The sequence below is a fragment of the Pieris napi genome, chromosome 7 (genome assembly GCF_905475465.1).
Source record: "Pieris napi chromosome 7, ilPieNapi1.2, whole genome shotgun sequence".
In the NCBI taxonomy this organism is placed as follows: domain Eukaryota; kingdom Metazoa; phylum Arthropoda; class Insecta; order Lepidoptera; family Pieridae; genus Pieris; species Pieris napi.
This window is the reverse complement of record NC_062240.1, coordinates 4,553,787-4,579,063: the sequence shown is the minus strand read 5'-3', so window position 1 is coordinate 4,579,063 and position 25,277 is coordinate 4,553,787. Positions and strand designations below refer to the sequence as shown.

At 33.8% G+C, this 25,277-nt stretch overlaps 1 protein-coding gene across 4 annotated transcripts in view; it reads right to left on the bottom strand.

Annotated features, from left to right (window-relative positions):
* Nucleotides 1-25,277, bottom strand: part of LOC125051406 (diacylglycerol kinase eta) — a 105,479-nt gene that overhangs the window by 30,393 nt on the left and 49,809 nt on the right. For all 4 annotated transcript variants that reach the window (XM_047651694.1, XM_047651695.1, XM_047651696.1 and 1 more), the window contains one exon: nucleotides 10,922-11,002. In XM_047651694.1, coding sequence (XP_047507650.1) covers nucleotides 10,922-11,002 — 81 coding nt within the window. The remainder of the gene's footprint in view (nucleotides 1-10,921; nucleotides 11,003-25,277) is intronic.

The window sequence follows — 25,277 nt, the reverse complement described above, 5'->3', positions numbered from 1 at the left end:
AATAAATAGTTTTCTTCTTGTAATCATATAAACATTTTCTTATTTACTGTCTTAACTAAAGCACCGACATTTTCTGTGTCTTATATAGTGACGGGTTTTTAAAATTCGATTCATAATTTCTATAGTCTACACAGCTAATAAACGACTTGTTACTATGTAACTTGTATTTGTGAGTAACTAAACAGTGTTTGTAAATAAACGTGCTCATTTTGACGATTGCTGACGCTTGCAACGATTATGAAAATGCATTGGTATGTGAAGTTTCGTTGAGCTATTTTAAATAGTTTAATTTGGTGTTTACATCTGTAATATACTAGTATTTATTTATATTCCTTATTTCCTATTTTTACAGTAACTTAATACTATTACAATAGAAAACATAATATAAACATAACAAGTAAAAACTTAAAACCTAAACCATTTTGTAACTAATTATAAATAACGCAATTCTTGTGAATTCAGCCAGTGTGCAGCTAAATATATCCGTCTCACAAGCAATAGTGTTTTAGGGTGCGCAAAACACGCGTAAATAGTGCTTCTCTGAGTAAGTTCGTACGCGCCCGAGGCACTGCCAGCAATTGCGACCGCTTACAACGCCGAGTGTGGTTATTTGACTCACGCAACCCCAGTCTCTCCAACATTTCCGCATTATATATTTTACCTCTAAGGACCTTAAAAAAATAGAATGAGATAGTAAGGTCCCTCCTTACCTCTAACTTGTTGTATCCTACCATACCCAAGACAAACAAAGTTGGGTAAAATGGGTACACTCCATACAACCTTTTTATTTTATTTTATTTGATATGAAGCGTAGCTCTCTTATGACGAATTACATTCTACACGTTTCATTTATGTTTATACACAAGTCGTTAATATTATAAGTTCAAGCACCGCATGCTAGATATCACTTAGCCAAACTAAATATAGTTTAGAGTGGTTGGAGCTTTATGATTAAGCAAGCGAATTAATGGCTTAATATGGGTAAAGAAAAAGGAGAAAGCATGAGCTTAGATCTAAAAACGTACAACGTGTGTTACTTGCCTATAACAAAATACAAATAAATCAAAAGTAATAATGTGTGTTCTTTGTTTGACGATACCTCATCGGAGAAGCTGAAATAACGTCAGAAACTACAGAAATAGAGGAATAAACGTAATCCATCGATCAATTTCTTTCATCAAACGATCCGGCTCGATATCCGTTTGCTTAATATCCGGTTTAGCGGTGGATTGAACACGGATTATGTGGTATTAAAAGTGCTTCTGAAAAACCGGGCTTTAGCTGTAGAATTAGATAGACTTAGTACTTTATACGTACCACAGAATTATTTTAGCCCAATGTAGGAACATAGAGGAATAGCACTCCAGTATCGCTCCAGACACTAGAGTTTGATCCCTAAAATATACTGTTACTTTGATCTCTAGATAATTATAATACCGTCTTAAATGTAAAAGGTGCATTTTTGAATTAAAAAAAAAAACCTTTTAATGATTCTATTATCTTAATATATATAAATTACTAGCGGACCCGACAGACGTTGTCCTGTCTTAACTATGAATATTGATTTCAAATTGGTATAATGAATTAAAAAATATTTCAGAAACAAAGTGTTTATTATTCTAATGCTTTATGTTATACAACATTCTTTGTTTGTTTTTCTGGCTCGCATATTATTATATTATCAATATAATAACTCCGATCAAAGCATTTAATTTGAACGATATTCATTTTTCTTACATCCTCTGACGATATTTACAGCACGCATTCTGTCAATGTTGTGTTATGTCAAACGCCATAAGGTTACACCAAAAAGTTCGAATTGTATGGTGGTTAAGTATTCTTGAATTTTCTAATTTTCCGCGCAATTTTTTTATTTTTTTATTTTATAAGAACCTTCTCCTGAAAATTACAAACACAACAAAAAAAAAAAAATCAGACAAATCGGTCGAGCCGTTTTCATGTGATGTCGTGACAACGGAAAACGGGTTTCATTTTTATATATATAGATTATATATAAAAACTACTTAACCGATTTCGATCAAATTTGCACACCGTGTGCAGTTTGATTTAACTTTAAAGATAGGATAGCTTATATATATATATAATTCTACTGTACGTGTGTTTATCACTGAACTTCTCTTAAACGGCTGGACCGTTTTGAATATTTTTTTTGTATGCGTTTGGGTGGAGCCCTGGATGGTTTAGATTCACAAATTAGCTCGGCAGATGGCGCTGCAGTCGGTATTTTCATACTTTGTTTAATATCCTAATCGCTTGAAATATCATGCAGGACAACGTCTGTCGGGTCCGCTAGTAATTATTTTAGTTATTATTATTGCTTTCGGGGACACACGTCCTACACAAAATGGCCGTTTTGAGACTTATTTTTAATGAGTAGTGGAGCAACGGCCGTAGCCTGACTGTGAGTCCACTATAGATACAGCCCTAGCTATCATTATAAATTAATGAAATATAGTGTATTAAGCTGCCGGCATTAAACACTGCCACAGGGACCAAACTTTTAAATTTGTTTTAATTTTCTATTTTCTATTTATTATATATTTTGATTATTACTAAATACTATACCATGTAGGTGAAGAATATTGTAAATACTGTATATTTGTGTCTTGTAAATAAATCTGTTAACATTTAACAAATAACAAAAAAAAATCAATAAAACTTTGACAGCCTGAAAAATCAGCGATACTGAATCATTGAAATCAATCGACTTATTATAAATGATTTGATAACACACGCCTTAGAATATCTATCTTATATATTTACTATTCAATAATTAAAATTACTTCGCCTTTCAATTTTGTCATAGACTGTATTTTTTTTTCAATTCCAATCAAATTATGTTAATATTCTGTCGTGAAAAGAAGAAAAATAGACCTGTGGGAGTTCGAAAAATGAATTTATTCAACTTGATTAATGTCGAAATTATTAAGTACCGATTATTTGAATGTCCTTTCATGGTTTTCTACGAAGTCATTTATTTCATTCGATTCAGACATTATTAAATAGGCGCGGCTTACATGTTCCAGGCCCATAATGGAGAGAGCTTAATAGGGTTGCCAAAATATAATTAAGTTTATTAATGTATTTATTAAAATCAAGTGTGTAAACTAAAATGGATATTTGTGATGGATTTATTAATGAAATTTTATTAAAATCAAAGAGGGCGCAAAGTTTTTAGTTTATAAGGAAATGTAAGAAACTGTATCCATTGCGCCGTAAAATTATAAAAATATTGCACTTCGATACGTAAAATTAACGTAGTACTTTCTCCATTTTGGCTGATCAAATAATTGCAAACGAAAAGTTGAGTACCTAAATAAAAAACCATATGAATAACTAAATGAATACTAATATGTTATTGCATAATTATAATAATGTAACACTAGGCGAACACCACACATTAAATAAAACTTTTTTAATGAATTGTTGAGTGCTTTTTAGGTCACTCGCTGACTGCGTTTATTTATTATAAATGTACATAGCTTAAAAAGTTGTTAACTGTGTGGTGGAAACATTAGACATATGTAGTTCTGTTCGGACGTCGAACAAATGTACAACAAATTTACTTATATTATTAATGTTATGTAAATAGTATACACTACGACAGTACATTTATAACAACTATATAACACTTTATGTACATTAAAGTAAATTTATTATGACACTATTGTAATGGTGCTACGTCTTTAAAAATTAAACAAATCAGTGGCGTTTTAACCTTTTTAGGTCTGGGCCTCAGATTTCTGTATCGGTTTCATTTGTAATAGGCAAGTAGGTGATCAGCCCTGATACACGCCATCGACTTTTTCGTTCTAAGGCAAGCCGGTTTCCTCACGATGTTTTCCTTCACCGTTCCAGCAAATGTTAAATGCGCATAGAAAGAAAGTCTATTGGTGCACAGCCAGGTTCAAACTACGACCTCAAGGATGAGATCCGCACGCTGAAGCCACTAGGCCAACACTGCTCATTCGTGATTACCGTAACAAATATCAAACTAAACAATTTCTTCGGATACCATAAGCTTTTACTGTTAACCATAGCTATAAAATGATAATACACGAAAATGTGCATACACTAGGACCTTTAGCAATTTCACAGTAATCAAATTTTAAAGCCACCGACAACCCTGAAGCGCTGACTTAGATTCATTCAGCACACGGGAGTGCTTGAAAGCGTATTCCACTTTCCATTATACGGCTTACCTCGTGTAGGCTTTACCTTTTGTAATCGTAAAGTGAATAAATTTAATTAATGCAAAACTGCAGGTATATTCTTGAATAAATTTGCAATATGAAAACCTTTTACTTTCGGTAGCAGTATGGTAAAAGATATTTCGAGTCTGTTTCACTGGTCATTCTAGATGATCTGTGTTGTTTATGAAATACAGGGATGCCTTGAATAACTACTTTTCTTTCCAACTTAATATAAACATTTATACAATTGTTATGAATTATGGTTTAAACCAGACATATTAAGGGAAATTCTAAAATAAGGAGCCAATATATTGTTCATATTCGAGATATTTATGCATATTTTATTAGCGAAGTCAACTCCAAAATTCCATCCTCTCCATCTCGACGCTTGGCGTTTCACAACACATCGCATTTTAGGGCACTTTCTGCCGTGCAAACCGATACGTCTAAGGGGCCTAAGAAAAGAGCGTATCATTCCCTGAAAGGTCGGCAACACACCCGCTAGCACCTGGCGTTGAAAGTGGGCGGTTATCACTTTATTTACCCGCCTACTCGTTTGCGTCGTGTCCTATAAAAAATAGATCTATGCCTATTCGCATAATTTTTTCGATCCGTGATCATTGTTTAAGGTTAAAAAGTGAATAGCGAATTCCAATAATACTGAACTGAATTCGTTTCTAATACATCATAGTGGAAGTATATACGTTCAGCCTGCGTGGTAACAGCGTCGTAAATACCGAGAAAATAGGCAATACAAATACAATCGATCAACGTATTCGAAAAGCGAGATTAATTATGACTGGCTTTATAACAATTACTCAAGCAAGAGATTTAATCACTTATCGATTTTGATATGAGATTAAATTGGACATTTTGTGAATTGAAAGATACAGGTCGCTTTTGTCTCAAATTTAAGAAACAAATCGTTATTTAAGTAGAATGAAAAATATCATGGCTTAATATGCTATTTAGACCAAAAGTAATTTAAATCAAATATTGATTTAAATTGTTGCTGTCTTGAAATATTAATTTTTATTTATTTACAGAAATAAATACAGTCTACAATACATCCAAGCCAATACGATAATGTCGAAAAAATATAAATTAAAGTATATAATATAAAATATACAATATTGCTACTGTGAACTCAGTCTGCGAACATATAAATATGTCGATAGTGTCTGACAGCATTTAGTAGGCGCAACGTATTTGTTAACTGGGATCTGTGCAACAGACTAGTTCTGACCCTAGGTATCGCAAATAACCTTGGCCTTTGCCGTCCCATAGAACCCATAGGTACAAAGAAATCGAGTTCTTGGAGAAGAATTTATATAGTGAAGACGTTACAAAAGAGTATCATTAGCGACCCTATCTGTCTTGTATAGATCTAAACTAGACGTATTGCGGTCGATGGTTAAAAGAAATAGCTATCCCCTACTGCAATCTAGGTTACACTTACCCCTGTCATAGATTAATGAACACGCCCGCTAATGGGTTCTGGGTCACAAACTGTCTATGAAAGTAGTCGTTCCGAATTGGCTCCGAGCGTTCGCATACAATGTTTCAAAGCTTTTGTTTTCAAAAATAGAACACTTTTTATAAACATCTTGAGCAACTTGAGGGCGAAATCTACTCGTCGTTGCGCAATTTAATATAGCCTTCATCGAAAAATAGCCAGAATAATCCAGTGGCACTATAACACTATATGGGCTTTGCCACACATTACATCCGTTTCTTTGATAATTTTTATTTCATAGACAAGTAGGATCAACCTGACACGTGTCATAAATTTTTGTTGAGACATGACGGTTTCCGCTAGATGCCTTCATCATAGGAATCGTGCCTTCCAATAACGGCTGCACTGTAAGACTTCAGTGATGAGGGTCGCACGCAAGCCACTCAGCCAAGAGTTTACTTAAACCAGGTTGCAAAATGGTTGCAGCTCCTTACAAAGTTGTGTAAAACAAAAAATTTGGCGATTAAAAAGAGTGGCGGAGAGTTTATTGCCAGTTCTTCTCTTCCGTTCTACGTCCTTGATTTGAGAACTGGCAGTAAATGTAAAATTAGAAGCATTTAATGTATATTTCTTTTTTGACGTTCATAAGTGTACATTGTGTTACCTACATGAATATATTATTGACTTTTGAACTTAAGAAACTCAATCAATCAAAATCCAATACTTTTATAGTTAATTAACTTAAAGTGGTGCAATAAATTTCGCGTTGAAGGAAGTTATACAGTCCCTGAAGTCTTAATAGTGTTTTAGAATTGCGCTCTAGATTTTCTATAAACTCTATCTTCAAGAATTCCTTTATTGGAATAGCAAGTAAAGTGAGTAGTCAAGTAAACTTTCCAGGCAGTCCACTCAGCTGAAAATAATATTATTCCAACTGGAGCTGATTCAAGCTAAACATTTGATTTCTTTAGCCAACAACTTCGCTTTGTGATCTGTTCAGACTGTTTAAGAAGTCTCAAACACAATCTGACATTTCAATTTAAGTGAGTGTTTTGCTTTTTCATGTGGTTATGAAGGACCTGGATATTATTTCGTTGTATTTTGGAGAAGTTATTAAAAACTTGACAACGTTTTACACAATGGGGTTTTTTTCATAGGGTAAGTGTTTTTCTTATAATGTAACGAAATGCTACATTTTAGGAATTATATATTCAAGAATTTTATTTACTAGCTGACCCGGCAAACGTTGTTTTGTCATGTATATTATTTTAAGGAAACATTTTTTTAGTTCAATATAAAAAACTATCTACTATAATAAAAAAATCGGGTTGATCGTAGAGGGGTTGAAAATTTAGGGTTGTATGTATTTTTTAATGTTTGTCATAAAAAAAATGTTTATCTAAAAATTAAAAAAATAATAATTTAGGGGTGGACCCACCCTTAACATTTAGGGGGATGAAAAATAGGTGTTGTCCGATTCTCAGACTTACTGAATATGCATAAAAAAATTCATAAGAATCGGTCGAGCCGTTTCAAAGGAGTATGGGAACGAACATTGTGACACGAGAATTTCATATATTAGAATATGACAATCTCATGGTTGACTTTTTGCAGCGCGAAATCTAAACATTTAATCAAATGAGTCCTTTTCATGCAGCACAAAGGACTTTAAACATACGTGGGCATGATTTCGTTACCCTGAGTGTTACTTAGGATGACACTGAGTGACGTAGGGTGACCCAAATGAACCTGCCCTGTCACACCGGTTATTGGGTCAGCAGCTTAATTTAATAAATTACCTCCGTGCCATATATCTAAATCACTTAGTCCTTATAAATTTAATTATTCAACACGCATATTCAAGTACTCTTAATACAGCCCTGCGATTCTGTAACTCACTTTTCGAACTCACACAGCGGTTTTCGCATCGGCGGTCGCTCTCAAATCAGTCGTGAAGCAGTCCATTATGATTTGGCATTCTGAAAAGGTGGGAGCTTGTAGTTTATTGTTTATCTATTTACCGCTGTGTGAGTTCGAAAAGTGAGTTACAGAATCGCAGGGCTGGTCCTTTACACGTTGAGTAAAATAACGTCAGTCAAATTTGGTCAATTTCTAATCTTTAATACTCGTAGATACTACCACGCAGTTAGTGTATAAAGATATAAATTCTCTTTTGTATTTGAGAAACAATTTGCTAATGTATTTTAATATGCATAGGAGAAATAAAAAGTGCCCCTTTTACTTTACGAAAATGTTTCTACCTGACCTCTCTTATTAACCCTTTACTGCATGATTTTTTGTTTTCAAGCCAAAAAAATATATGTTACGTAAAAAAATAAATAAAAAGACACGTATTTTATCAAATTACAATTTAGTAAAAAATACGTAAGAAAAACAGGTTTTTCCACTTTGGTTTAAATGTGGCACAATGAGCAGAAATTGCAAAAAAAAAGTATTAAGTAGTATGAAACAGCAGGAAACAATTCCTCTTCTCATTCAAGCATAAGTTGACTTGACATTTCCCGCATAGCACGTGGGATCTACCATTGCAGTCAGGCACTTTGCAGCGCTGCCTGACAGGCAAGTGGTCCAGCTGGTCAAGACGAACATCCTGGTATGGCACTATTGCAATAGCTCCTCTGGACTTCTCTTGGATTGTATTTTCGATAAGATTGGAGCATGGCCGTCCGCGTTGGGCGACTGTGCTGGGCTTATTGGTCATAGTGAGGGCTTCCGCCACAGCTACTTTGAAATTAAGGGGCAACCATGCATCAGTCTCAGAATTTCTGCGTCTATTTAAAAGCCAAGCAATGACTGTCGTCATATCTCAAAATATAAGAATATGCGGTGATAAAATTTGTGTGATCTGATCTAGATCCTGTAATAACCAAGAAGTGCAGCTTAAAAGAAAGTGAAAAGTGGCAGTGATGTATTGTCAAATGATTCTTGCAAGCCGGACGACATCATTGCTTGAAGTGCTGATGTTCGGCAAATTGCCATCTACCGTTTCAGAAACATGAGCACCTGTGTATAGTCCAAAGTCGTAACTGAAATCAGAACTGCCGCTCAAGACAAAGTTCTTGTATCCCCACTTATGTGGCTTTTTTGGGTGGTACTGCTTCATTGTAGACCTGCTTTTAGTTCGTATTTTCTTTTCGTCGACGGCCATATATTCCTCTTTCGGAACAGTCAATAGTCGTTCTCTAACTTGGACAAGAAATGGCCTGAGTTTATGGAGAGGATCATAGCCAACCTGACCTTTGGGAATTTGGGTTGAGTTATCATTGATATGTAAGAAACGTTTAATTTCTTCAAAGCGATTACAGGACATAAACGAATTCACTTTAGGGTGTCCTAATACCGAACTCCAGTAGTCTCTGGTTGAAGGCAGCTGAATAGTGGACATCATAAGGCATCATCATACCAACAAACTGTTCCATATCCACACTGGTAACTATCATTGGGGCGTATTTCAACTGGGTCTCTTAGTATTCCATCCGAATGGGTTGTTGTTAACATAAATTGCATTCAGCCTAAATCATTTATTGATGTTAAAAATAAATTTTCTATCTCTTTTATTATGTATTATATATATATTAAAAATGTTTTTCATGCGAGAATTGAACCCACTCCCTTACATTGAAATAAAAACCACAGTCCGCAAGTATTACGTTAATGCATGATGTACCAAATATAAACCAATAGTAAAAGGAATATTTCTGCATGTTGGCTCAGATTTAGTCCAGACTTAAAAATAACATTTTCTCAGAGTAAAACCATAAAAAAACAGAAAACCTTACCTTGTCCAGATAACTAGCAATATTTCAGCAACGTTACGTATTTTTACTAATAGAAATTGCGATGATAACTATTTTTAAACTAATTTTGAAAAACACATTCACGCGGGGCACCGTCGAAATATGTCCTTCTAACTTGCAACTAATCTTTAGCGCAGCTATTCACCCAGAGATGGTGTTGTTAGTATTTAGTATGGAAGCATAGGTACTGTTTATGATCCTACTTGCAGAAAACAAAGATTCATTTACACAAATAGGAAATACTGATCAAAGAACGGTGTGGATCATATTTGTACCAAAATGCAGGAAAGGGTTAAGTTAGGTTAAGTCCAACCTTTAACTTTATTTTCAGTTAACATGTTTTGCGAATATAAAAAAGACTGAAGATCAGTGTGTAGTGATATAACTTTAGTTCATATGATTAAAATCATTATTAGTCATGGCTGCATCTTCATTGACTATTTGGAATGTCCGGCCTCCTTTCCACCTTACTATTCCTATCTCTTTCCTTCACTATTCGCGTGAAAACGTGATGATGAAATGATACAAAGCATCCTAGGCAACTAGAACACTTAGTAGGATAGGAGGCGTGCTGTAGAGCTCGCTGTGATAACACGCAGCGCAGTGCAGTAACTGTGAGACCCTCGTACCACTCGTCACTGTGTAACAGTCGCGGAGTATAGACAACAAAGAGTCTCAACGCATAATCACAGTGAAACAATCGAGACGCAATCATCGTGATATCTCCATCAAGGTCCCATAAGGAGTCACGCTATTAACGCAAAGAAATGGCCAATTAGGTCCAGAAGATTTATTGTACGTTTAATTTCGAACAATATAACCGGCTTTTGATCCATCTACGGAAAAGGGAACACGTTCACATAATCTCCTTATGCCAACAGCGCAGCATATGTATCTATTATTATTTCATAGCAGTGAGAACTCCCATCTGCCGTATCAACCAGTCACATAACGCCCCGCGTAGAGTCCATTTTCTTACTTAATATTTAACGTGCTAGAGAATTATAAGAATTCATATCATATAACTCCATAGCTGGCACATATTTAAATGATTGTGTCGCTATTCGTAACCGTAACCAATATCCCTAGTGCATCTAATTTTAACGATTTAGGGATTTGCTTGCGACGCCACACCAACTCACTCTCATATGAGTCTATCTATCTATCATATATGAGTTTAACACATAGAGTCCAAGTCCAAAACTACTATAAGATATGCGATTAAAAAGAGCGGCGGAGAGTTTATTGCCAGTTTTTCTCTTCCGTTCTACGCCCTTGATTTGAGAACTGGCAGTAAATGTAAAATTAGAAGCATTTAATGTATATTTATATTTTGACGTTCATAAGTGTACATTGTGTTACCTACATGAATACCTAAATGATTTTTTACTTTGACTTTGCAAAGTAAGTGTTAATAAATATTTTTTTCTTACTTGAAAACTATGGTTGGCATTGTTGATGCTGCATTCCGCGTATGTTGCGTCTTCTAGTTCATACTCGTCCCAAAGCTGGCTCTGAAACAAGAAAATAATATCAAAATATGTTAATGTTGTTCAGGATAAGTGTTTGTATTGCCGATTTCGACGACTGTCCGGATTTCTCATTTTCCAACAAGGAAGTGTTGGACATACCGCATCACAACATGACAAAGACCTAAGGGTAAAAGAAAACAGGGAAGACCACTGAGAAAGGAGCTCGACTCATATAAAAATGAAGAAAGGAATTTTGAAACACTGCAAAATACTACCATAACATAATAAGTAAATAAATTTCTTCTAGTCGAACACTTATTTCGAGTCGAACACTTATATACAATTAATATGTATTTCATATAGACCTTTTTTATTTATAACTTTAAAACGGGCACGAAGTGGTAAATTTTAGCAATTTCAGGTTTATAACACATTTACGAAACCTTCAAAAACATTTAATAAATTCGTACATATTTTTCCATCATTATAACGAAAAAATCTAATGGAAGCTATTGTATTGGTCGGGGGCCTACCCGAGCGAGATGACTTAACGAACCGAATAACGAAAGGAGTTTATATTCATTAGAATGTAAAAAATATATTTTTATGTTGATATGTCCTATTGGAGCTTTTTTTTAAACCGCAGTAATTTTTGTTATAATTTAAATGGATAGATTTCTACTTAACTCTTATACTATCGTTGTATAGTGGAAGGGACAGACAGATTTTACCGTCTATGTGTTTTTATACATAATTTCGTTGCATTTAAAAAGTCCATGCACTGGCTCTTACTCATCAACTAACGGCCGGTTTTAATATTCAAAATATATTTGCAAAGTCAGTGTTTTTCAATACAATACTAGCGTTCAAATGTTTTGCTTTAAAAACAAAACAACACATATAAATTACGGCTATTAATTTACAGAAACTGGGCGCAAAAGTAGGTTACGCATAACTGGTGATAATCAGATATATACACCATAAGTCAAAAGTCAAAGTCAATATCATTTTTTCATGTAGGTAACACAATGTACACTTATGAACGTCAAAAAAAATACATTAAACGCTTCAAATTTTACATTTACTGCCAGTTCTTAAATCAAGGGCGTAGAACGTAAGAGAAGAACTGGCAATAAACTCTCCGCCACTCTTTTTAATCGCCAAGTTTTTTGTTTTACACAACGTTTGTAAGGAGCAACCATTACACATATGGTAGAAAGAAGTACTAATACGATAAAGCTGTTTACCCATTTAATATATTATTTGCAATGTAAATTAACAAGAGTGTAAAAATTCTTTTATCAAACCCCACTGAAATAAGTATCTATATCAGAGCATTCCAATCATAGCCGCAGTAAGGCTGTATTGTGTTATTAAATGATGGAGAATCCAGTTGATTACGCGTCAATTGTATCAAAGCGAGATTGTGAGCTGAATTTATTATGTTTAGAAAGGCTTATCTTTAACAATATATCAAGGAAAGTATTTATGGTTAAATATATTTTATTATAATAAATCTTCTAAGAAATTAAATTAATTCATATCCACACTCTTTATGTAAAGTTTGTTATTTAGTTTATGTGGCGTTTTAAATATATGCTTGAAATGCGTCACTAACTGCAACTAGAGCGTGGCTGAGGCGAGACGACGGGTCTCCACTCGCCTATGAATATAGAATATGAATAGTAATATTTGTACAAAATGTGTGTAAATAAGGTTATACAAGAGTCGGGGTTATTGGGAACTTTATATATCTATATATATATAAAAATGAAACCCGTTATCCGTTGTCACGACATAACATTAAAACGGCTTGACCGATTTGTCTGATTCTTTCTTTATAATATTCCTTGATGTACGAGGATGGTTCTTACGGAGAGAAAAATTTAAAAAATTAAGTGAAACAGTCTAAAAACAACACTTTTCTATATTCCCATACAAAATATTCGTAATAATACTAAAAGTCAATTTGAAATTTAATACCATATCATAAAGTTCAAGTGTTAGTGGAGGTAAATTTTTAATTTTTGACATAATGTATTTTTTGTCTTATCAACTTTCTTTTTTTTATCTTACTAGCTACACCGGTGTCCCGAATACCAAAATAAGTATAAAAAAATAAAGAATCGACTGTTAGGCGGTACGATGTTCGCCAGGCCAGCTAGTACCTAATAAAAATATATGCTTATTATTATAGCATAGTTATCGTAACACCCTTATACACATACAAAATGTTTGCGTATGCTAAATGCCTGTCACGTCGGCAACTTAGGTAACTTGGCATTGGGGTGTCCTTGGTTTTACTGCGTACCCCAAAACGCCTTATAACAAATACATCGGAATGTGTGCTTTATAGGTATAATTACTTTTATTAGAAAAATAAAATTTTATAGCAGCCGAGGCGAAAAGACATAAATAAAATAATGTATTCTTAATTTAAAATTTAAAAAATACGTTTTTATTCATTATAAGAATAAAATTACAAGTTAAATGTGTGATATGTATTTTAAGTATTGGCCTCATACAATCTACATAAACTTGCAGACACGTTAAAAATAATCCAAAATCATGATTAAGACTGAATTCTTTATATCTTTCTGGGTGTGTTCTGAATCCTTCTCCAATAAAAGGAATGCGTTATTAATCCAACTATTCCAAAATAGTTAAGAAAGCTCCTTATTAAAACATACTTTTGTAAAAAAATATATAAAGCTTCTGCTTTATATATTTAAAGTCCTTTAGTGAGCGTTGTCGCCCGGTCTCCAACGCGTTGGATCGATCTAATTAAACCACTCTGCAACAGTGCTGTCAAGATGCGGAGGATAGACAAACAGACAGCTATTCCGAGACGAAACAACAATGTGGTCCTGAAGCCGACCACCAGACTGGTCGTGGTCGGAGTGATGTGAGTAATAGAGTGGATGATAACGAAGAAGAACTTACCAGGTTTCAATCAAAATTTAGAGCAGTATTGGCCTAGTGGCGTCAGCGTGCGACTCTCATCCCTGAGGTCGTAGGTTCGATCCTCGTCTGTGCACCAATGGACTTACTTTCTAAGTGCGCATTTAACATTCGCTCGAACGGTGAAGGAAAACATCATGAGGAAAACGGCTTGCCTTAGACCCAAAAAGTCGACGGCATACGTCAGGCACAGGAGGCTGTTCTGTTCTACTTTCACCTACTTGCCTAATAGATTAAGAAATGATCATGAAACAGATACAGAAATCTGAGGTCCAGACCTAAAAAGGTTGTAGCAACACTAATTTATTTTTGAATCAAAATTTCGTTCACTCGTATATTTCGTATTTATATTCGTAGGTAGCGTTTTTGATAAGAGAGTGGAGCGTGCAAATCGTTGCAAACGACGGTATTGGGTGAAAATGTATCTGATATCTCTATATAAGTACGGTTTCAATGACCAGATTTTAGTACGGCTAGTCATCACATAACTGGATTTTCTGATAAAAGTAATGTACGTAACGAAACGAATAGTTTTAAACGCGTTTACGTGATACGTGATTTCAAACTACATAAAATCTTGAGATGTTTTAGCGTCTATTGCTTTATACTGAATGGTTTTATGCCTTTCTAGTTTGGCTAACAAAAATTTAATCATTACGATAAATTTTTAGTCTGAAATTAAGAAATGAATTACAATACTCGAAAGTCATGGAACGAGGAACCAATGCCGTATTAAACCAAAGATAAAACTAACAAATTAAGAATTAGTTTTTATGGGATGTCTTAATAAGAAGCTATTACATCTAATATATAAAATTATTAAATTCAGTAAATCTGAGAATCGGTAATATATATATATATATATATATATATATATATATTAGTTTATGTATATTGGATAACGGATTATTTACGTGGTATGTCAAATGTCATGTATTCGTCTACATGATGGAAGTAAATTCCTAAATATGTAGATCAATTTATAAGACAAGTTTTTATTGCTCATTATTTCCACGATTTTGATATTTCAAACAATCACAATTAAAAAGCTGTTATACCTCCTCGATTTACGAACTGAAAACTTGCTCCCATCCTAGTCGGTATTAACAAGAAAACTTTCAATTCTGTCTTGTAATTGTTGTGAACTTTAAGCCTTTGAAGATTTTAGTAAAAGATTTTTACACATTTTAAGTTTCTTCATCAAATTTCTCGAAGGAATGTAAAGAGATTTATATAACATAATTTTCTAAAAAATGGTAACAGCTTTCAAACAATTCCAATACTTTTGAATAAACAACGCTCTTTTACTCTTGTCGAAAAACGAAAATTAGGTCGCTTTTTAAAAGGAAAACTCATTCTAATATTATGTTATCCACTAAAAGCAACAAGATGAGTAGAAAACTTTCGCTTCGGTAAATTTCTAAAGATGAAAAGAGAAAATTTCTATATCGCGGTAAAGCAAATGCTTCTACGGAGTATAATTAGCTATATTAATGTATGCACGTTGATTAAATTAATATGCTGTATGAAATTGAAAATGTAAGGAGAAATTTTACAAATATTCCAGTATTCAAAGTCGTTAAGGATTAAGGAAAATTCCTAGTATGTCATATATTTTTACTATTTTACTTCATAAATAATTTTTCTTTACATCTAACCGACTTAAATTTTTATAAGTCTGTAGGTCGCACTATTTTTTGTTTTTATTGTTTGCTTTTGTTGTTGCTCTGAACACGCTTTCAAAAGAAACATATAAACACGAAAAAAGAGTGTTATTTTTAAAGCTAAGAACATAAACCTAAATCGTGGACAGGATTTAGGTATTAGCTGCTAGAAGGGTTATTTACGGACTGGTAACTCATCTGATTTTAAGCGATACCGGACATTGCCAACAGGCTCGCAACGCCAAGGGATTAAGCGTCGGAAAGTGATAGGTCGTCGACGATTCGAATCGCTTTTCCTTAAATAAGGTCAAGAGGAAGGAGCTAGTACGGGGAGCCCAGAGATGAGAACAGTACTGCATGTGGGGGATAATTTGCGCTTTATGAATTTGCAAGCGGTGGCTCGGTGGCAAGTTTCTTAGAGGCTAATTTAGACTTACATTTCCTTTGGATTAAAGTTTATATTATCTTAATCTCGTCTAAGAATGTAGTCAACAAAACACTAGGCTTAGTATCAGTAATTTTAAATAGTTAAGCTAAATTTTTTTTCTTAATATAAATTAAAACATATTTCCAAAGCAGCCGCGTAATTTCGACTCCCCAAAGAGGCGCCCTAAGACAGAGATTTCTCGGCTTTATTGCATAATATCTTTACAACACTGCCGTTAGATATAAATCATTCCCGGCTCAAGTATTCGTAAATTTTAATACCTCATAATTAATGTGGACGGCCTCTTTCCTCAAATTTATTGATTGTGGCCTCCTTGCCAAACGTATTGCACAATTTTAACGACCTGTTAGTCCGCAAAACTTACGTAAAATGTATCTCGACCATAGATTTGTTTACTTCATAACGACAACCATTTTATAAAATTAATTCCACGCTTGCATCTATTTTCATATGGGCAGATGAGACAGCGTCTATCCATATAAACGCATCGATACTATTACAACTAAATAACATTATTTATCGTTAGTATTAATAACTAAAGATTTCCTATAATTCGTTATTGGTGACGTATGGTTCACAAAATAAATGGTGTATAAACTATTACAGTGCTTACATACTTTCCTTGGCCGGCTGAAATTGGTACTACCGTCGCCATTTTGGTGTGTACAATAAATAATTTTAGTATCTACCAACATCTAATAAAAATCCAACTAAAACGTTTTTATTTTTATTCCTTGCATTATTAATAACAATGGCAAAGTTTAGATTATCGAACGGTTCTAATTGCTAGGTATATTAAAAGATACCTATTTGATATAATATTAGATAGATATTATATCAATAATAATACAAGTAACAAAACCTATCATATCAGTTTGTGTCACATTTATTTAAGCCTAGAACTGCATTTTCTAGATAGTAGTATACATTGTTTTATTAAGACATTTGAATAAATTATTAAGTAAGCCTGCATGACTTCAAATTATTCCTCTTATAATGGTTAATTTTATTTACTGGCAATACTAATATCCATGATAGGAATAATGGATAGTAGCATAAAATGATGTGTATTGTAGAATTCAATAAAAATATCCTTAGCAAACGATATTAAATATAAATGCAACACTTATAGCATAGAATTATTGATTTTAAAACAGTGTGTGTGAACGTAGGCTTATAAATAAATCATCGTTCAGTCGTGAGCATGTCTCTGGCCGCTTGGGAATCGCATTTCACGAACGCTTTGTAAAATGTATGACACAATTTTGGTACGAAATTTTCTGTCTAAAAAAACTCGTTCTTTACACGACGTATATAAAATATGTAAAGATTGCTGTGTGTATAAAATATGTAGAGACCTTCGAACTATCTATATTTTCTATTTGAAAATTTATACCAGTTAATGATTTTTCAATTAAATTATGATTAAATTCATCCGCTGAATTAAGCTGTTCTAGCATTTATGAGTTTTTTAAGTATTTAGACTTATTTTCAGACATGTAATCAATTTGCAAATTTTTATCTTTTCGTTTACCATGATTTGGACACAGAAAGTAAGACCCATTGGATCATAGCCAATGTTCGAACGCACAACCTTTGGCTTGAGAATCGCACGCTTAATCACCATGCTAATCATTTGCTAATGCAAAGTATACACTTTGTAAAACTATTAAGTCACTGTAAGAATACAAAATAAGGTAATAAATAAATATTTTTTCTGCGCTATACGTTTAAGCTCGAAGTGCGGAGGTTTCGCAAATTAATGTTTCGGTACCGAATCAGGTCTTGAAGGTTGACTTTAGACTAAGTATATTAGCGTAGCGTAAACAGCTTTTCGCCTATACCCCGAGCGCTCAGATTTTCTTAATAAAACACGCCAAAAATATGAACCAAGATAAGATTCTCTTTACGTTTTCAAAGCCAAGTTATAATTTAAATTTTCTTTAACTATAATACGTTCGACATACCATATAATCATCTCTCTTCAGCCCCGGCATCGCATGGCTGGATATTTTATAGGTAACAGTTAAGACACATAGTATCGCGGACTTTCTTGTAGATTTCATGTCTTCTTGAAACTGTAGGTACATTACTTTGCTCTATTGTCAATAGTTACCGTAACGTACGCGCCATAGAAATTTTTATTCGTATTTTTACACCCCTTAGATTACCTTATCCAATATTTTCCAATGTTCTTCAAGAAATTAGGATTCTAATGGTGAAAGATTTTTTCAAAGCATCCAGCAGTTTTTTAATGTAGAATAAATAAATAAATATTACTATAGATTTATTTTAGAATCTACCCGGACACGTTAACAAGAGGTCATTGACTCTATGCAAAAAACGACGAGCCGTTAATGTATTTCTATTTACTTTTAACAAAACGTTCCCTTCATCTATTCAGGGCATTGCCTTCCATGAAGAAAGCAAAAGGTCATTATCATTGTAATTTACGCTTTTGTGATGTTAATATTATATTTTATCGTTAAAATTATTTGGTGATAAAGCTAATTATTTTTGGGTGATATATTGTAAACATAGAAAGGATTATAATTAGTAAAAAATCATTTAAATTACCTTAACTAATGAAGTTTTAAAATTTAAATTTCTAAATTCCCGATGTATTGACGGCTCATTGGTCTAGTGGTTAGTACCCCTGACTGCGAATCCATGGATTCCGGGTTCGATCCCCGGCTGAGACAAACATCGATGTGATGAGCATTCGGTGTTGTGCTTAGGTCTTGGGTGTTTAAATATGTATTTATATGTCTATCTATCTATAATATGTATGTATATCCGTTGCCTAGTACCCATAACACAAGCTTCACCAGCTTACGCGGTGTCCTGCGTAAGCGACGAAAACGACGCGACGCGACGCAACACGACGCGACGTAATGCGACGCGATGCTACACGCGACAAATGTCCTACGTAATTTTTTCATTACTTCTCGAATCATGGAGAAGTACAGTACAATTTTGCTCGAAAGTTCATACTTAAAATATAGACTTTTAAAAAAATATCGTAAAAAGCATAGAAAAATAACAAATAAGTATAATATTTTTACAAAGAAACACATTTGGCGAGTTCCATCATTTATATCCAAAATTAAGAAACGATTCTAAAATGTTTAAACAATATTGTGGAGTGTTACTAATAAACGATTCCTATAATGTTTATGTTTTTTGTCCCACAACAATCTTTGCTCACGCACTGCGGCGATCAACGCTTCAGAATCAACCATTTCATAGTTCGTAGTGTCGCGTCTGGTCGCCCTCAAAACAAGTCCGCGTGACGTCGCGTCTCGCCGCAGACTGTCACATAGGCCGTAAGTAGGGTATGCCGTTGATTTGTCGCGTTCACAGCGTCGCGTCGCGTCGTATTCGTCGCTTACGCAGGACACCGCGTTAGCATGGGACTAGGTCAATTGGTGTGAATTGTCCAATAAAAAAAATATAATAAAAATGTGCATAATATATTCATTTTACATTATAAAACATCACAACTAACACTTCGCCAATTTTATTATAAAGGTAAGCATATAAATCTAAAATGAATCAATTTTCAGGACCCCTCATACGTGCTCCAACAAAAATGTACCATTTAACTATTATTACGTGCCAGAGAACGGTCCGTTAGTGATGTGTGATAGTTTTATGTTTGCAAGCTGATTATCGACACTTCATCACTAGTATAAAACAAAGTCGCTTTCTCTGTCCCTATGTATGCTTAAATCTTTAAAACTACGCAACGGATTTTGATGCGGTTTTTTTAATAGGTGAGGAGAGGAGGTAGAGGAGGAAGGTTTGTATGTATTTTTGAGGTTTCTAATGTGATGTCGTAAATAATAACATTTTTTTTCGCTTACATTGCAAACGCAGGCTGAACCCTACGAGATAAAAAGAAAAAACTTTTTAACCGGATTAAAGTTATGTATTTTATAAATTTACAATTATTTAACATAATTTTAAATTTAACCGACGTTTTGCGTGCTTTACAGCGTGCGTCACGGTGACTGAAGACAAAAGTTGTTGGATGTCAAAAAAGTATCTCAGCTGTAGAAAAAGTTGCATTATCTGTATTTATTTCCCCGAAGTTGGTATCGACTAAAAGATGGAGGGTTTTGGCAGAAATGGCTCACGGTGTCTTTTATTTTTTTTTAAAAGGAAAAGTTTTTTCTTTAAATGTGTAAAGGTTATGTCAATAAAAGACAATACTACCTACGAGATTAATCAAAATATCCAAATTTAACGCGTGCGGGCCACGGGCAGTAACGAACAAATCAAGACTACTGGATCGATTTTAATCATTTTTTCAGTGAGTGACAGGCTATATATTTAATACAAGTGCGAAACCGGAGCGGGCCGCTATGTTTTTATATACAACGTTCACAGTTTTTCTGTGGTGTATTTAGTATCAGTATTGCACCCGTGCGAAGCCGGGGCGGGTCGCTAGTATATTTAGAATAAGTAATTATGTAGTATAATTAGAATAAAATCCCTGTTTTGCTCAAAGTAAAATTTTATAGACTCAACTTTTAAGGTTATGTCTTATTTGTGCTTAGTTTTCGGTTCAAAGATACTTTATTTCTCAAAGAATTGCATTCGCTTAGTGACTTGAATTTCAGGTAGGTTAGTTGTATTCATCGTGTTATCAAATTATTAGAAACTAAACTATATAAAATAAAAATATTAATTTCTCTGCAAATATTAAAATATAATTAAAAACATTGATTCGCTAAAGTAAAGAAACAAACAAATAGTTTTTGTTAAACATTCTTAAAAAAAACGTCTAATATTTCTTATTTATTTTAAGCATAAATTACGTAAATAAAGATTTTAAAAATCAACTAAACTCGAAGAATTTTACGTATTTATATTTTTTAAACTTTTCGAACACACTTTGAAAAATACACTTCGAAAATACACTTTGAAAAATACACTTAAAAAACTATCGATAAGTACACAGCACCAGCCTCTTACGGAAAGGCGATCTAACTCAATCGCTTTGTAATACGACCCTCAACTACTCCGCAAATTGCTAGCCCAGACCTTAAGAGCTTTCTATTAGAACCCCAACATTCTTCTAAGTAAGTCTGGATCTAAAGTCAGTACTATATAAGATATTAAAAGACTTCAATAAATTATGAACAGTAGAAATTCTATTTCAGCTGAAGCATAGGTCAACTAAACATTTATAGGAATAATTGGCAATAATTTAATTTAATTAAAAATTATTTAAATATTTATCGTCCCTACCGGAAAAAAAAACGCGTGGCACTCGGGGACTGCCGCGGTAAAGCTATTGCATAGCATTTTTTATTAACTTATGCAATTATAATTATTTATTTATTTTTTATTCATGCAGTATTTTTTTTTCTTTGATATTAATTTAATTTACCACTCTACCAGACTCAGACTAACACGCCTTTATAGTCTGTCTCACTCTAACGTGTACCGGCTGCACCGGCCGCGCTTACGCTACGTCACCGATCTTGTCAGAGAGATGTGAATACAGTATGCATTCTGTCCCGCTCTATCGCGTATGGCCGCACTTATATTACGTCATCGTGTGTTAGGTTTTTTCGTTACGGAATTTCTTGATTCGGTCGCCGCGCTAAAAGCCCGAGATAAAAGCTATGCAATAGCTTAAAAGTTTACAAGCAGTATCCATGTGACCCGAAGTAAACTTTAATCTCGCTTTGATGAACACACCAAGGTTATAAAATCATAATTATTTGGAATACTCGATTTATTCCATATTATTAACACGTATTTTCGAAAAAAGGCAAATCAAATGGATGTTTAAGATCTCCTAAACACACACACTTACACATAAATTGCACATTCCCACACACCTCAACAAGTAAATTATTAGTACATCGTCCTTTTTAGAAAGTTTGTAACATAATGTTGTTCGTAAAATTATCCCGTTTTTCCGTTTTGGCTATATTTTTCATTTAAACACACCTGTGGATTATCAATAAACTGTTAAGTAAATAAATAAAATTGTGTTTTACAGTGTGAATGACTTGGACTAGGAATGTCATTGCAGTAAACGAATAGTCGCTAGCGCCACCTATTTCGAAGTCGTTTTTCCAAGCATTCGATCATGATATCCTCCTTATATTTATTTCTAAATCATGAAAAATACAAGCAAATGTGCTCTTGCACTTATATAAGAATATATTTGTTTTTGAATGCGCGATTTACACGCAAAAATACAGCATTATTACATAGAATTATTGGCATAAGAATGTGGCCATTCGTAATAGGATATCTGAGATACATTGCTCTATTACCATGAACTGCACACCAGATGGCTAACTTGGTGTTGCCAGCAACTCGGACTAATTCAGTTACACGGCAATTAAGGTTGTAGAAAGCATTAAACCTCATATTGCGTCACCCTACCAATGAGTTACTTGTTACACTATGTGGCCTGTATTGTCAAATATGGTCAAACTTCATACAGGATTTTTTTAACTTAGAACTTGAAACTAGGTTTAAATTTAATTAACTTGTATACAGGCTGTATGTAAATAAAAACTAAATCAGTCTACCACCATTTAACGAAAGAACTCTTTTTTCTCTTTCTGTGTTATGCTGTGATGAAGAGACAGATTAATACTTTATTCCATACGATGCAATAAGGGGAATAGGGCATACACATTACAAATATGATATAGTATAGAACTAGCAGAGTTCAAAGAGATTTTTTGTGTATGGAGGAAGATTATACACTATACAGGCTTAAAAAATACTCGTTTTATCTTGGAGCATCGCTTTAAGTCCCTTTGCCAACCTCACAGCTTAGTCAATGGCTCATAATGAGGACCCTTAATCTCCCATAGAAATTTATAACTCAGATTAACGATTATTATCAGTTTACGACACAGAGGGCGTTAAAATATAACGTTAAAAGGCCAGCGGACTTTTAATTAATAAGATTATGTCATACGAATACCCAGAAACAAATAAATAAAATAAAAAGGGTGCGTGTACTTATGTACGCGCGTAAGAAGTTATAACGTAACGTAACAATAGGTATTTGTGAAAAAGCATTGCTAAATTTCTTTGAAAAAAATAATTAAAACTCCTTTATTTGTTTAAAACGTATGTACTACAAAGGTCATTATGGTCATTCAAAATTCTTGGCATAGCTGCTAACTTCACGCATATTCTATTTCTGTTTACCGCGCCCGGCTGGTTTAAAAAAATTCGTTAGTGGGAAACTTCTTTCTGTTAATTTTGTGTCACGGTATTGCGCATCGTAAAATTTCACTCTCATAAATTTTTCATAACGCGCCTAAAGAAGTATAACTTCAAAAACAGTGGTGCTGCAAACTTAAGTTCTAGGCCTGAGATTTCTGTATATGTTTCGTGTTCATTTGTTTTCTAATAGGCAAGTAGGTGATCAGTTTTCTGTGCCAGAAAACTGATCACCTACTTAAATATATACAAAATTTTATCAACACGTATATAGTTGACTGTTTACTACTATTTGACATTTCTATGTTAAATGAAGATTTCCTAAAGGTCTTAAGTTATTAATACAAAATGTCATGAATCATATAGGAATACCACTTGTGAACGTAAATTAAAAAAAAAGGAACATCTAAACTTATATTTACTACCAGTTCCCAAATCAAGGGGCGAGAGGAACTAGCAAAAAAACTCGCCGCCAATCTTCAAATGTCATTATAATAAAGTAACGTTTTGCATCATATCGGCACACAGAACACATAACCCAAATATGTATTAAACTATTGTAATAATCCCTTAATGTAGACAAAAAGCTTAAAATTTTAGGTTTTATAAGTAAGCATAATAAATAGTATTTTTAAGTTGAACAAATATGTATTACTAAATATATACTTAACAATAAAGCACAAGCTTAACATCAAAGAGACTTTACCTCATCAATCATTTATATGAAACAAAATATGTTACGAAAGCTCAAGTGAGCCCCGAAGATATTGTGAATACCTTTAACTATTATAAATCTCTAAGGTAATGCCTTCAAGATGTATTAGGAAACTTTATATATATACTTTATAGTTACGATAGTTATGATTATTATATAAGAAGTTATGTCTAACGTTTTCATAAAATATGCATCACATACATAATACTCATACGAAAAGTTAAAACATATCCTATGTAGTTTTTTTTATTTTTGAAGTGGATTTTCTTTTTTTCTCAACTGAAAATAAAAGTTCTCAAAGCCTACAAAGTTTAATCCAGGATTTAAAGGGATTTTAATATCCCCATTGTAATTACAGAAAGGAGCTTATAATTACGCTACGCTTATTATATCTTACTATATTTATATCAGAAAAACCGGAGATTATTAATTTTGCTATAAATTTTTTACCACCTTTAAACGCACACACACACTAACATACTATCGCATTGCTTATTCCCACACACACTACAACAGATTCAGATCCTCCCCTCCGGACCGCGGAAGCGCTTGGACGTGTCCACTGTGTTGAGTTTTGTGAGAAATTTAAATTTAAAATCTTAAATTAAAATACTAAATTGAACTATTTGGACTTTTGTGGTTTTGAACCCGTGCCTCTTCTTGGATAAGCTGTGAAGTGAGCGCTGTTGTTTGCCATTACACCAAACGGTTGAGTGCCGGCGAGTCGAAATTCTACATCACATTCGGCTAATGACGTAAGTTAGACTACGACGCTTGTGATTTGCTTCGGTACTACAAAGCTGTTATACCTGCTACGATCAACTGGTGCGATTGTCTATTGTTGCTTTGCGATATTGAACTCTGGGTTCATTGAAGATATGCCCAATATCCTACGCTCACCCCCTCGTAACACTTCTGTGATGTCTTGTTCCCGATCGGAGTCTGATCTTTCGAAGTCTCCGATGACGAGTGCGGGCTGTATTGCCAAGGGTGACACCAATATAACAACGCGCTCCAAGCGACAACGAATGGAGACCTCTTCCCCGAATGCTCATTCTAGTTCCGAAAGTAGCGACTTAAGAGCGGATGTCCTGAAAATGCTTTCTGAATGGAAAGAGGATCAAGAACGAAACCTACGTGATTGGAAGTCCACTCTAAATGACACCTTAAACAAATTATTTTCTGAATTATCCAATATAAAAACTGAATTCCTGGAAATAAAGAAGTCTAACTCAGAAATAGAAAAAGGAATAGAATTTATTAACAAGTTTCAGGAGGAGACCAATGACAGAGTAAAGGAAATTGAAACTAACCAAAAAA